At 38.9% G+C, this 13,651-nt stretch overlaps 2 protein-coding genes across 11 annotated transcripts in view; one reads left to right on the plus strand and one right to left on the minus strand.

Moving 5' to 3' along the window:
• MED12L (mediator complex subunit 12L) overlaps positions 1-13,651 on the plus strand; it is a 295,438-nt gene that overhangs the window by 86,464 nt on the left and 195,323 nt on the right. The window lies entirely within an intron of this gene.
• On the minus strand, positions 3,581-9,182 carry GPR171 (G protein-coupled receptor 171). Of its 2 annotated transcripts, none has more exons than XM_015237980.3 (2): positions 9,078-9,182; positions 3,581-4,797 (listed from the first exon to the last, which is right to left on the minus strand). In XM_015237980.3, the coding sequence occupies exon 2, from the start codon at positions 4,774-4,776 to the stop codon at positions 3,814-3,816; it is 963 nt and encodes a 320-aa protein (XP_015093466.2). In that variant the 5' UTR covers positions 4,777-4,797; positions 9,078-9,182; the 3' UTR covers positions 3,581-3,813. The 2 variants fall into 2 exon arrangements, with proteins under 2 accessions (XP_015093466.2, XP_006202871.2); XM_006202809.4 differs by having other exon boundaries at positions 3,581-4,824; positions 9,078-9,178.

A 13,651-nucleotide genomic window follows, 5' to 3' on the forward strand; every position in this document is an offset into this window, starting at 1 on the left:
AAGAAGTTTTGGGCACAGGAAAGATGAATCAAATAGGAGGGGGACAAGCACCAGAATAAGTGCAATAACTGAGCAAAAACCCGAGTGTCCACTGGAGGATGAACCGTTTGACATTCCTGGGTCCCTTCCACTCTCAGAGAATACGTATTGGAGAGGAGAAAGCATCTGGTTGAGAAATGGGTTAAGGCTTCGTAGAAGAGATTGTATTTGAGATGGGCTTAGGTTTTTGACCCGTTGAATTTAAGAACTGGATACTACGTGAAAAACAGATGCTAGGAAATTTATGTTTGACTCATAACAAGTGAAGTGCTTTATTCTGAAGGGAAACAAGATTAGTTTTTTGACACGTGTAATGAAAATTGGGCCAAAATCTGTGATTTTTTTTTTCTTAGGTTTACTGTCTTTTTTTCCTGGAATTTTAAGTGTAATTTCAGTGAGTCATTTTTTTTTTTATTGAAGACTGTTATTACTATGATTTTAACAAAAATGCAATTGTGAAGTATATACTATGTTATTTCCTGAGTATCTTTGAGGAATTTTGATCTCTAAACTGAATATTTTCTAAAATTTTTTGGGGGGGATTATTTTTCAACATCCTCTGAAATGACTTTCATAATCTCTATACCCATACATTTTTTTCTTATTATGATTAAGAAGCCCTTGCTAATTTTTCTGTGTCCAGGGCTGTATCAAAAGTAGGTAGAATTTTTTCCTTGTTCATCACTGGCTGAATTTATCAGTATTTTTCAGCTGCTACCTGTAGGCATCACTCATTTTTCCACATAATGAAATAACTTCACCGTCTTTATTTAGGGTAGCAGAAAGCCTGATATTTTAGAGATGGATCCTGAAGAATTCATGGATGAACTATCAGGGTGTCTTGATTTGTTTTAAAATAGAGTTGAAAAGAATCCATTTTGAAGTGTGGAGCTGAGTTAATGGTAATGCACCAGTGTTAATTTCCTGGTTCTGCCAAGCATTACTAAGGTATGTAATGGTATGTACGGCATGAGCTTTAGGGCAAAGTAGATGAAGAGTACCTGGGGACTCTGTACTCACTCTGTACCTTTTCTGTAAATTTTAAATTATTACCAAATAAAAAGTTTATTTAAAGAAATGAAAAGGGAGCTGAAGCAAATGTGGCAAAAAGTTGAAAATGGTTGAAATCGGTTGAGGGTTCTGTGCCCTTCTCTTGGGAAGAACTTTGCAGATCTCCCTTGCTCATGTGTGGGTGTGAGATCAGAGGGCTGCCCAAGCACAGACGTCTTTCTCCCGTTGTTCATGTGACCTCTTTGGCTACGCAGTTGTTCCCAGCACTTAGCATTCTCAAGACTGCCAACTTCCTTAGAGGAGAGAACATGAATGATTTCTGGTGAGTAAGTCTCATGATGGGTTAAGATATAATTCAGCTGTAATTTGCCATCATAAATGAGTTACTAGAAAATTGGACACTTTTTCTTTTTTTTTTTTTTTAACTATCCTTCTATCACCAGTTGTCCAGGCACCCCTTGTAAGTTGTCGATATAATTTAGAGTAAGCCATCAAAAAGGGGAACTAAAAGTATATGCTAATAAAATGTTAACGTTAGGAATGCTGCAGTGTGTCTGGTTCTCTTGCTTAAAAAGAAGAAGTGTGACTAACGTGTCATGCATGTGAGGAGAATATAAGAATGTGATTTTTAACCCCCCCTTTGCCCTAAAATGTGGCTCTAGGGAGTGAAGGCCAAGGAGAGAGGACTAAAAGGAGAATTGACCAAAAGATTCAAGAAAATAAACTAGTTTAATATATGCTCCTGTATGAATAATATCTTGACCTGCCCATCAATAAAAACATATACTTAGATCACTAGCAAGCACAGGTTCTGGTGTCTAGGCCTGTACCGGCCTGTAACACAGGTAAGTCATCTACACCCTTGGCCGTGTGGGACGTGTGATGCTGACGGGGGTTCCCGTCACTGGCCAGCTGGAGTTGGTCCAGTACCTACCATGTTCCAAGGGTAACAGGCACTCTTTTGGGTGCATTTTCTCACTTACTATTCTCCTCAAACTCAGAGAATGTATTATGAAATTATAGATACAAGTTGTCTTGGGTTCAGACTTCTGAAAATAGTTCTCAGCACGGAGCTAAAAATAAGTCTGGAATCAGGCTTGTTTTGTTAGCTCCCAGGAACACCATTTCTTTCTTTTTTCTTTTTTTCCCTCTCTCCATCCTTTGAAATCATTTACTTATTTTGATTGAGGTAGCATTTATTTGTAACATTATATAAGTTTCAGTTGTGCAACATTATAATTCTACTTCCGTGTGCTCTGTAACATGCTCACCTCTCAAAACTTTGTTTCCCTCCATCACCATGCAGTTGATCCTTTACCCAGCCCTCCCCCCATCCCAGCACACACGCACGTGCCCCTCTTCCCCTCTGGTAACTGCTACTCTCTGTATCTATGTGTTTGATTTTGCTTGAGGAAAGCCATTTCTTCATTTTAACAGCTAGTGCAAATACATTACCAATTGTGTGCTTTTAGTACTGAAATGAGAAAAAAAAAAGTCTCATGTTGGCTTCTCTAAACTTTTTAATCTTCTTTTCCTTGAATACGTCTTTTATTACCATCTATTGAATCCTTTCTGCATTACTGGCAGTGGAGAGAATTTGATTAAAGGGTTGTGACTCTGAGAGTAGAGTCACTCGTACTTTGAAGTGCAGGCCCTTCATGGGATCAGACTTATCTTCAGGATCTGAGCGGTGCCAGTCAGCCCAGCCCGTGCTGTATTTCTTCTTCTTTTTAAAAATTTTTTTTCCTTTTGGGGGGGTAATTAGGTGTTTGTTTGTTTGTTTGTTTATTGGAGGTACTGGAGATTGAACCCAGGGGCCTTGTGCATGCTAAGCACGTGCTGTACCGTTGAGCTGTATCCTCCCACAGTGTGCTGCATTTCTGACTAGGCCTTGCCCCCTGCTGCATGCAGCCAGCTTATCTATTTTAAGACTATTTGATGTGTTATTTTTCCATATCTTTGATGTGAGTTGCTAGTTGCAAAAGAGTAGTTTTAGCAGTTAGTTTAATTTAACACCCTCCCCGCCAGACGTTGTAGGTCTATATCGTGTTACTGCAAGATAAAAATAAGAAATCAATGGATTTGTCATTACTGACAGTAGAAAATCTTTATTTATAACCCCCAGGTAGAATATAAGGATATATACAGTACATTAAAAACTATGTATTTTCAGGCCTTTTTAGAAGTAAAAATTTTTAGCTATTGGGTTAGGAAACAATTAGATGTTGAAAATTGGAGTGGTGAGCTAAAAGGTTACCATCTTTTAAGTGATGGATTAAAAATAAATCAGGCACAAGTGGTTTCATGTAAAAAAAAAATCGGCTGGCTTTTTTTTTTTTTTTTTAAGCTATCTAAAGGGCTTTAAGTTATGTTGCTGAAGGGCGTTCTGGCAACTTATATAGAGATTATTTTGCATCTTTCTATCAAAAAGTCAATTCCAGGCCTTTAAATGAATTATGCCTCATGAGTACCTCTAAGACTGTGTCCTAGAACTCATTTTAGATTTCAGGGCTATTGCAAGGTTTCGTACTGGTTCAACAAGATTTATTAGTTTTTTGTACAAACATTTGGGTTAAGGAGAGTCAACAAGAGTACTGCTTGGCTTGCATTTAGAAACAAGGCTGCTCCGTAAACCAAGCCACATTTGCTAGCCCCCGGTATTTTTACGTAATTACTGAGGCTCTTTTTTCCCCTTCCTTCCTAGTAGTTTGGTACTTAATTGTCCAATGAGGCAAGAAATGATAGCATGAAAAATGCCGTATTTTATGCATTGCTTTCACAGCTTGATTTTCCTTTCTGAGCTTTGGTCTCCTTACTTGAAGCAAAAGTCTCAGTGACCTTTAAGCGGAAAGCTTTTGAGAGATGATAGTACAGAATCGGATCGAAACACAGGTTGGACACGGCCAGGAGCAATGTGGCCTCTTTGGCTTTGAAGAGGGAAATCCTGGTAGGGCAGTCAGATATGACCTCTGTTGTCTGGCTGAGGGTGTATGGGATTCGGACAGTGTGGTAAGGAACAAAACATACGATGTAGCCTGCGGTCACTAAAAGTATACTGATGAGAGCTCTTTTCACGTTTGGATAATTTTCATTGTCTTTGTTTCTGTAGAGTTGTCGAATTACAAGGCAGTTAGATATTAAGATGATGGCTGAGAAGTTTAAAAATATCGCTACGCATATGAAATTTGTCAGCAGATGCCAGTTTCTTCCAAACTCTTTTTTGAATTCCATGCAACCCACGTTGGGTTTTTCCTTGATGTCTTTGATAGGAATTACCATATTTGGCACCATGATAAGGAGGACCATGAGCCACACAACGGTCGATATCATTTTGGCAAATCCAGGTTCTTGTATTCGATAGATCTTGAAGCTGTGTGTCAACTGAAGACAGCGATCAATGCTAACAAATGCCAAGAATATAATTGATAAGTACATATTAATGTAGATAAGGCAGGCTGTTACTTGGCAGTGGAATATCCTTAGCTTCCAGGGTGCCACACCCAAGTCGACAGCTATTTTCACTGGTAACGCCAGAGTCAGCAGGAAGTCAGCTGTGAGCAAATTAAGTAAGTATATGCTTACACACCTGTGGTTCGCGTTGTTCTGTATGAAAGCCCAGGTTGCGAAACAGCTTCCAATAATTCCAACAAGGAAAACTAAATAAAAAAAATACGTGAATGGCTCCAGGTCTGTGTAAACTGGACAGAAGGTAGAACTGTTTGTCATCTTGAGGAAGAGTAAGGATGACTGTCAAAAAAAACAAATCCAAAGAATCTGTTTAAAAAAAGTGGTTAGGGGAGGGAAGGGAGGTTAGTAACTAAAATTAGAAATTATTTTCTTTACACACATTTGTACTCACAAAACCACGATCACAGCCTCTGTGCTTCTAAGAATTTCATTGGTGAATTTTATTAGGTTGTGTGGACTAGTGAGAACATGTTAGATTATGAGGAAGCCTGGGTTTTCCATGGTCTGATTTTGTGACTTTGGGAAATCCCATGTAGGTTGCTTCTAGAAGGGCTATTTTTGACTTCCTGCTTTTGCATTCTGATAGATCATTTGTTACCAGTTGGGTTGGAAGTTCGTTTGCAGAGGAGATAAGTAAACTGAAATTCTGAGAAATAGCAGGGGAAGAAATGGTTTGGTTGTGGCTGAGCCTGAAGAACTTTCAGTGAGGCTTCCTGGCTTTTTGTTTTTGTAGATTGATAGAACTCATGCTGGAGGAACCTAGGCTGAGAGGGGAGGGAAAGGGTGACAGAAAATTGTACTAAAATTTAAAAGACTTTATTTAAAAAGTAGGCCCTTTATTATATAACCTACCAGAATATTTTTGTTTTTCTTTTTTAGCAGAAAAAGTTGTAGGATTAGAATTTGGTCTTGCCTTGACCCTCCAGATCCATGATGGTATAGACCTGTGCTGTCCATATGGTAGCCTGCAGCCACAGGTGACCATTGAGCACTTGAGATCTGGCCAGTCCAAATTGACATGCGATGTAAGTGCCGAATACCCACTGGGTCTTAAAGATTTAGTATAAAGTATTGTAAAGAGTAGTGCAAATTGTAAAGTTGCACTATTTTATGCAAATAGTACAATAATTAGATCTCTCTCTCTTTTTAAATTGAAGTGTAGTTAATTTACAGTATTGTAGTTTCTGGTGCACAGCATAGTGATTCAGTTGTATAAATTCTTCAGATTCTTTTCTATTATAAGCTGTTAACAAGATATTGAATATAGTTCCCTGTGCTATACTGCAGGACCTTGTTGTTTTATCTATTTTATGTACAATAGTGTGGAATCTGTTATCCTGTTTCTTTGTGCTTTTTTTAAGTGTGGCTGGCAGATAATTTTAAAGTACCTTTGTGATTTGCTTTGTATTTCTGTTGAAGTACTTGCATAGATGTTTTTGTGTTGGCGTTGGTAAGAAATTTGACCAAGAATGTATTTTAAAGGCTTCTAGAGCAAGGATGTGTGATCACTGGTTATAAAACTCTCAAAGAGAAGCTCAGCTGTGTATATATATAGATGTGTCAAAACATCTAACTTTAACACGTGAGGGTTTTCTTCTTTCGTTGTGGGTTTTGAGACAGTCAGGGCCAGAAGTGTAAGACACACCCTTAGCTCTATTGTGATTGACACTGATAATAACATAATCTTGTCACGTTCCCTCTGTATCTGGCACACTGGGTGTTTTATAGCACAAGCTGAACAAACTGGACTTCATTTAGTCCCTTAGACCTGGTGGAGTCAGACTCATACCCTCAGGGCCGCAGCCATTCTTCCTGGTGCCGTGTCCTGATACACACCCTCCTCATGCATATTAAACACCTTCTGTTGTTTTTTATGATCAGAAGATAATTTTTGTGTTTTAGCAAGGAAAAATTGATATACAACGTTTTAAAATAGCAAAGAGTAAGTGCAATGGCTAAGAAGTCCAAACAAACCCATTCTCTGAAACCTCCCTTTAAAAAACAAGCAAACAAAAACTTTGGAAGCCTTTCGACATCTTAATTCTCCTAATTATTTAATGATGCACTGTGTACGTCTTGGGGTGAAACAATATACAAGTGGATGGATAAGGCAGATGTACATACAACTTTCTAAGTTAAAGTGGCATTTAAAGGGTACGTGTCCGTCCCCTTTCCCTACCTGAGAGAGGGCTTGAGGGTCTACGAGTAAATAGCGTCACTCTCTACCGAGCGCAGCAAAAATAACCGTGCGCGCACTTTGTGTCTGGCACTGTGCCCAGAACCTTACGCGTACGTATTTAACCTTCATCATTCCTGTCATGTAGGTGTTATTAACCCTGTTTCACAGGTGAGAAAACTGAGGCACTAGGAGGTTAACTAACACTCAGCGTTATACAGCTGGTAAGCTATAGAGGCAGGATTCCCGCCGGACAGTCTGCTGTCTGAAGCCGTGTTCAGAACCACTTGAGAACTGCCTCAGTAACGATAGTAGTAATGATGGTGGTGATTGTCACCGAAGTAGCCAGCCTTTACCAAGCGCTTCCTGTGTGGAAGAAACTATATTCTAAGCAATACTTATGTAAAAGAGCAGAAATGAAATACTCATTCTTGATTTTTTTTCCTAAATACTAATAAAAGTCCTTTAGGCTACATGTGTTTTGATGTTTCATTTTACAATGCATATATTTAAAAACCAAACCTAGTTTCTATCTTGTTAAACCTCCTTTACTTTCAAAATTCCCATGACCTTGTTCCCCCCATACCTTCCGCACTGTCTTCATCCCAGCTCTCTACTTTAGGCTGGTGGGGTCTCTGCTGTTCTGTGAACTCTACCTCCTGCCTTTGTACTTCTTGTTGTGATACAGCTGGGGGGGGACCATCGGACTTTAAGGATGGAGGGAACCTCTGTTCATAGTGTCTAGTCCAATCCTTAGATGAGTTGAGGAGACTGAAGTCTGGCACTTGGGGGTTGGTCCAGGCTTCACGGCCTCGTTGATCATTCTGTCGGCCCCCTACCTTTATCCTTCCCATATGAATCCTGCCTCCCCTGAATGCCCGGAGGAGGCTCTTCAGGCCTGAAGTCTGCTCCAGGCTTTACTGACTTCCTTGTGACTTGACTTTTTTTTTAATTGAAGTATAGTTGATTTACAACATTGTGTTAATTTCTGGTGTACAGTAAAGTGATTGAGTTGTACTATATGTATGTCTTCTTTTTCATATTCTTTTTCCATTATGATTTATTGTAGGATATTGACAGTAGTTCCCTGTGCTGTACAGTAGGACCTTGTTTATCTGTCTTACATACAGCAGTTTGTATCTGCTAATTCCAAACTCCCAGTTTATCCCCCATCCCTTCTCCACCCCCCTCCCCTTTGGTAGCCATAAGTTTGTTTTCAAAGCCTGTGAGTCTGTTTCTGTTTTGTAAATAAGTTCCTTTGTATGACTTGACTTTTGATAGTAGCCATTTATTTAGTACGTTTAGAAACGTCCTTTTCTTCTCTGGGTCAAAAGCTCGTGCTGGTGTAGATGGAGCCTTTGCTCATTGTTCCTTTACAAAGTGCTAGGATTTTGGCCTGTGCCCTTGTATTTCAGATGTTACATTATTATAATAGTAACATAAAATGTGTTTCTTTAAGGGCCCCTATTGCTCATACAACTATACAGTAAAGTTCCATTTCATAGTTGAATATGTGATAAGGAGAAGGATTAGAGAATAATATTTTGATCAATTAACATTCTCTGTAACTAGAACTGACCATATATACAACCCGTGGGTGATTTATTTAAAAAATAATTATAGTGTAACTATTCATTCCATAATGCTTGAGAGTCATGCAGTGCCTCACAGTTGCTTTTTTTTTAAATCTGTCTAGATTGCCACGAGACACAAATCTCTTCATTTAAAAATTTTGGTTATGTCAGTTAGAGGTTAAATTATACTATAATAACATTCTATGTTCTCTCTCACAAATTTGAAAACTAAGTGCTTGATAAATATTTTTTCAGCCATTTATTAGCCTGTGGAAATCTGAGGTACCCAGACGTATTTCAGCAAAATGAAGAAAAGCTTTCAAGTGTCTCTCTTGTTTGGATAGAGGGCCCATTGCTTAGAAAGTAAATAAACTCATTAGATTCTTTTTTTTACCAAAGTCGTCACAATGATATTTTCTTGAAATTGCCTATCGTAATGTTTGTAGAGGAAAGTCGTTTTAAGACCTGTTCTACCCTGTTGTGAAGGCCTACAACATGGCCTGTATTCATCCAGTTATAAAATCAAACTACTGAGTAGTTATGCTTACCTATTAGGAAGTAGGACTACTCAGTCTTGTGTGAATTAAGCTGTCTTTTTGCTAGGGATGGTTGGGGTCATCAGAAGAAAATTATACTGTAATTCACAGTGAGCATCTGTTTGGAGTTTAATAATTGGTGCCTTCTTACACAGCAACCCTGTTATTACATGCTGGCATTTTTCAACCTATATGGTTTTTAAACACTGAAAATCATAGATTTCCCTTCCATGGAAAGACATTTGAATGTATGAAGTATTTAAAAAGACATACCTGGAAGTATATTCTCTGAGCCTCAGCGGGCCTTGCTCCAAGTCTTCGGAGAAGCCTGGATAGTGCTGCTAGCTAGGGCAGGAGCAGCCCCATCGCAGGACCGCTGGCTGTACTAAACGTTTCCTTTCCTTTTTGTGTGGTTTTAAAATGTTGCATATTGACGTAGATGAAACTGTGGTCTGCAAATAGTTTAACTGCGTGAAAGGCTCTTCAAGAAGTTCTGTTCAATTCTGTGTATGCTTTTTAAATTCAGATTTGTCTGTTCTTTTAGAGGAAAGGTTTTTATTCGTCCATTGTAATACCTAGTTGTTTTCTTTTCTTTCTTCTTCTTTTTTTTTTGTAAAGCACCCAAGGTGTGTTTTTCGTCATGATTTTAAAGAACATCAGTTTTTGGTGCCTTGAATGGTGTTATGAGTTAAAGATAGCAGGTGTTTACGCAGGATTTCTTTAGCACACGTACCGATACTCATCAGCCTTTCAAAGTTATAATTTAAAAAATTGTTGCATTTTGGATCCTGCTGAGACACCTGTTAACAAACAAAAAAGATGTGATTTAACAGAGTCTGATAAAGTGTATGTTTTATTTATCTTCATTCTTTTTTGTTCATTTTAGAAAAATCTGGAAATAGAGGAAAATCACTGTGCAGAGAATTACTGTGAATGTTTTTGGTACATGAGTTTAAAAATTTTTCTATGAGTATATACACCCACTTAAAGTATTATTATGTTAGGCATACTGTTTTATAGTTTGTATGTTTTTATTCAGAAATATATTGGATCTGTTTTCTGTAAGTTACGAGAGTAAACCTGCAATGTGCATTTGTCAATTTGGCCCCAGCAGCATAAAGAATTGAGACAGATATTTAGTAACTAATAGATTGTAGGTAAGGGGACCCTCCAGTGTACTTTTACATTGTTTGGGTAAATGTTCATTCTGTCTGGGGGAGTAACTGTTGACTGAGTGTCTGAGTGGAGCCTGGCCTGGTAGGGGTCTAGCAAAAAGTCACTGTCTCTTGCACCCCACCAGTCAGCTTTGTTAGGTTATGTTTCTTGTATAAGGGTAGCTTTTATATAAGAGAAAATGAGCTCAGGTTCCAAGCATATTTTCTGGAGTTCTAAGTCCATTGGTCCAAAGTTGATTTGTAAGTGCAAAGTCATTGCCTGGTCAGTTAGGGTCTGGTTTCCTCTGTTGCTTCATTGGCCTGGTCAGTGCTTTGGTTTTATCTGTTTTTCTCCTAATAATTCTTAGTTATCCAGGTAGTAAAGAAAAAAGTCAGAAGAAACCTCTCCAGAATCTAAAATGCATCCCTTTTGGTATTTACTCTTCAAAAGGAAAATCGCTCAAAAGACTAAGTGAGAGCTGTCAAGCTGGAGGGGATTTAGGGAGGGTCTAGGGAACTTTTGAAAACAACAGTGTAAGGACACTTAACGATGATAGTAGCAGTTTGTTTCAGATACTCTGATGTTCTCCCAAATTATTATTATTTTGTAAAATCATGATTTTTTACATATATTCACTTATAAATTGGAGGAAAAAATCCAGATCTTTCTCAAATTTCGTATTTGATTTTGGTTAAGAACCATTGTTAACTTCCATCAAAATAGTGCTTGGAAATGCTCTGTCTCTTAAGATTTGTGTGCATGGTTATTGGATAGGACTCAGTGAAAAATACACTTCAGAAAAGACATGCTTACAGACAGACAGGTAAGTGACCATGCATGATAAGGTTTTATGTTCACTGAGGGATGGAGAGGGTGAGATAGGAATTTGGTGAGATGCAATTGGCTATCAACTGAGTGGTGACTGATTTTAACACAGTATGAAGGAATACTGGAATAAAAGGGTTTTGGTAAGGTTTCTTTTACACACTTGATCTTAGCCAAAATGTTGAGAAGCAATGGTAAGGTTTCTTTTTTTCTTTGTTTAGGTAAACATTTATGTGTGTACTTCCTGTTCACTTGGGGATATGCATAGAATTAAGAAATAACTTGAGCTTCTCTTAAAAATCTACTATAGCCACAGTTTTTTGTATCTGAATTGCCAAATATAAGTCTAGTCCTCAGTGTCCTAGTTCCTTTTTTGGAATAGCAAGAAACCAATCTTTTAAAAGTGGAACCGAACCATGTTCTTCCTTTTGAGAATGAGCTAGAGGCAACCTGGTGTTTTATGGAAGTTTATTATTCACAGTGGAAACATGCCTTTTTTTTTTTTTTTGGACTGCTGCATCTGCTTTTGTTTTTGTTTTTAACACGAGTTCCACTTGAATTTCCATAAGTCACTTCTTTCTGTTTCATTAAGGATAAGTGTTTTTCAGAGTATATTTTCTTAGTATTCTAGGAAATTTTGCATCATCACTAACCCAGTATTTCAAAAACCTCAGTCGGAAGAAGTGAGGGAAAGTTGTTTTCCCCCTTACCTTGGTCATGGCAATACTTTTTTTTTTTAAGAAACAGACATATTATTCACTTCAGTGGATATTTTAAATGTTTACACATTGAAACTAAATCGTCTCATGAACTGAGAAAGTCTTTTTATAGTCAATCCCTTATCCATACAAATCATGTTTTTTTTATTTAATTTTTTTTCTGTGTTTCCATAAAACTTTATTCACAAAAAGCAGGCAATGGATGAACTTAGCCTACAGCCCGAATTCTTTCAGTTGCCAAACCAGTCAATTAATCTACAACAAAAAGGAGGCAAGAATACACAACGGAGAAAAGGCAGTCTCTTCAAGTGTGCTGGGGAAACTAGACAGCTATAAAATGGAAGGATATTTTGCCATTTTTGGCCCTTTATTCACTTTTTTTTCCATTTCAAAAACCAGAATTTTATAACTGACATAAACATTTCCATTGCATCAAAAACAACAAAATACCTAGAAATGAACTTAGCCATGGAGGTTACCTATACTGTGAAGGAAATTGAAGATGATACAAAGAAGTGGAAAGATACCTTGTGCTCTTGGATTGGAAGAATCAACATTATCAAAATGGCCACAAATCATGCTTTTGAGTTTATTGAACACAAATACCAAACAACAATATTTCAGTAGAAATATCACTTTTAATGTGTAGGAGTCTTAAAATTTGCTTTTAAAGCATAGCATGGTAGCCCTCTGGAACTAATGGGGAGGGGGAAGAAGATGAGTGTTGGGGTAGGAAGCCACTGCCCAAGCCAGAAATATGGGGCCGAGAACTTACTTTCTTAAAAGAATCCATGAGCTGGAGGAGCCTTGTCTCGTTACAGATGGGGAAACTAAGGCGTGGGGGAATTAAGGCCTCGCCGGAGCTGCACATTTAGACCCCAGTGTGCCAGCACTCAATTATGCTTCTTAAAATAAAAATGTTGGAGGGAAACTGTGGTTAGAAAGGAGGCCAGCAGGTCAGCCCAGGCTCTCCCCTTGCCCCCTGCAGCACACTGGTTTGCAAACAGTTTAGGGTCTGCAACTGTTTGAATTTGAATACCCCTGTGCCCACTGTTATCATGGAGTTCACAACTCAGAGTGCTCACAGTTTGTATCCTGGCGTTTTTTATGATCTTTGGGCAGGGGCCGGGCTCTGGTTAATGAAGGCTGGTGAGCGGTGTTTCTCCAGCAGCTTGTGGGCTCCAAGTCAGCCTTCTCCCTGGAGCCACTGTGCTTTAGGTTCGTGGTTTGAAAGTTTTTTAAGGCGCGTAATCCCCTTTCCCACCTGGATTGGTCCAAGGACATTTTTTCCATTGTTAGCTTCAAATCTGAGAGTGACAGACATGATCAGACAGAGTTGTTTTAAAGTGAGGTGTAGATAGCTTCCCAGAGGTTGCTATTTTCCCTTTTATTGAAATAGTAGAATTTTGGAAATATTTTGAAGGCAGAGGTGTTTTGCACATTCTTGGAATGTGAAGTTGGTTGTAAGGGTGGCTGAGTCTATGCCCTGTCACTCCCCTGGCCAGTTCTTCTGGTTTTTTGCCTTTTTGTTGACTCTGCAGTGTTACCAAGTCAGCATACAGCCCATCTCACCTTCATCTGGGAGGTGTGACTGTGCTGTTTGATGCTTGCTTATAAAACAATAACGGGGAAGTCCCTGAAAAAGAACTTTTAAAGGTTATCTTGTTTCTTTTTAGTCACTGAAGTTCATTTCCCCCCACCCCCCTTGAGTGGTTATGGTCTTTTCTTATGAAGTCTGAGTAACACGTTTTCAAAGCGCAGGACACATTTTATGAACTCTGTTGTTACCTTCCAGGAGAAGGCTTTTGGAGAGATTCTCCCTTGCCTTTGCTTGTGTTTTGGTCAAGTGGATAAGAAAATTCTAGCAACATATGTTTCTTGACTTTGTAGGGTGCATTCCAGGCTCCCATCCTAGACGGCATTTTTGTTGCCGTTAGCAGGTTGCAGCGTAGAAGGGGTGATGAGGAGAATGTAGGTGGGCCCTGGCTTGTCAGAGCCCATGGGGGTCCAGGAAGTGCAGTCTTCTGACGGAGGTGGTGAGAGCCGCTTCTGAGAAGTGAGGGGAGTGGCGGTGCCCTTGGGGGAAGAGGCACGTGACTGGGCTGTGGGGAGGGTGTCTGGGGACTCCGTCAGTCTGGGTGCGTGGAG

This window comes from Vicugna pacos, chromosome 1 (assembly GCF_048564905.1).
Source record: "Vicugna pacos chromosome 1, VicPac4, whole genome shotgun sequence".
Taxonomy (NCBI): Eukaryota; Metazoa; Chordata; class Mammalia; order Artiodactyla; family Camelidae; genus Vicugna; species Vicugna pacos.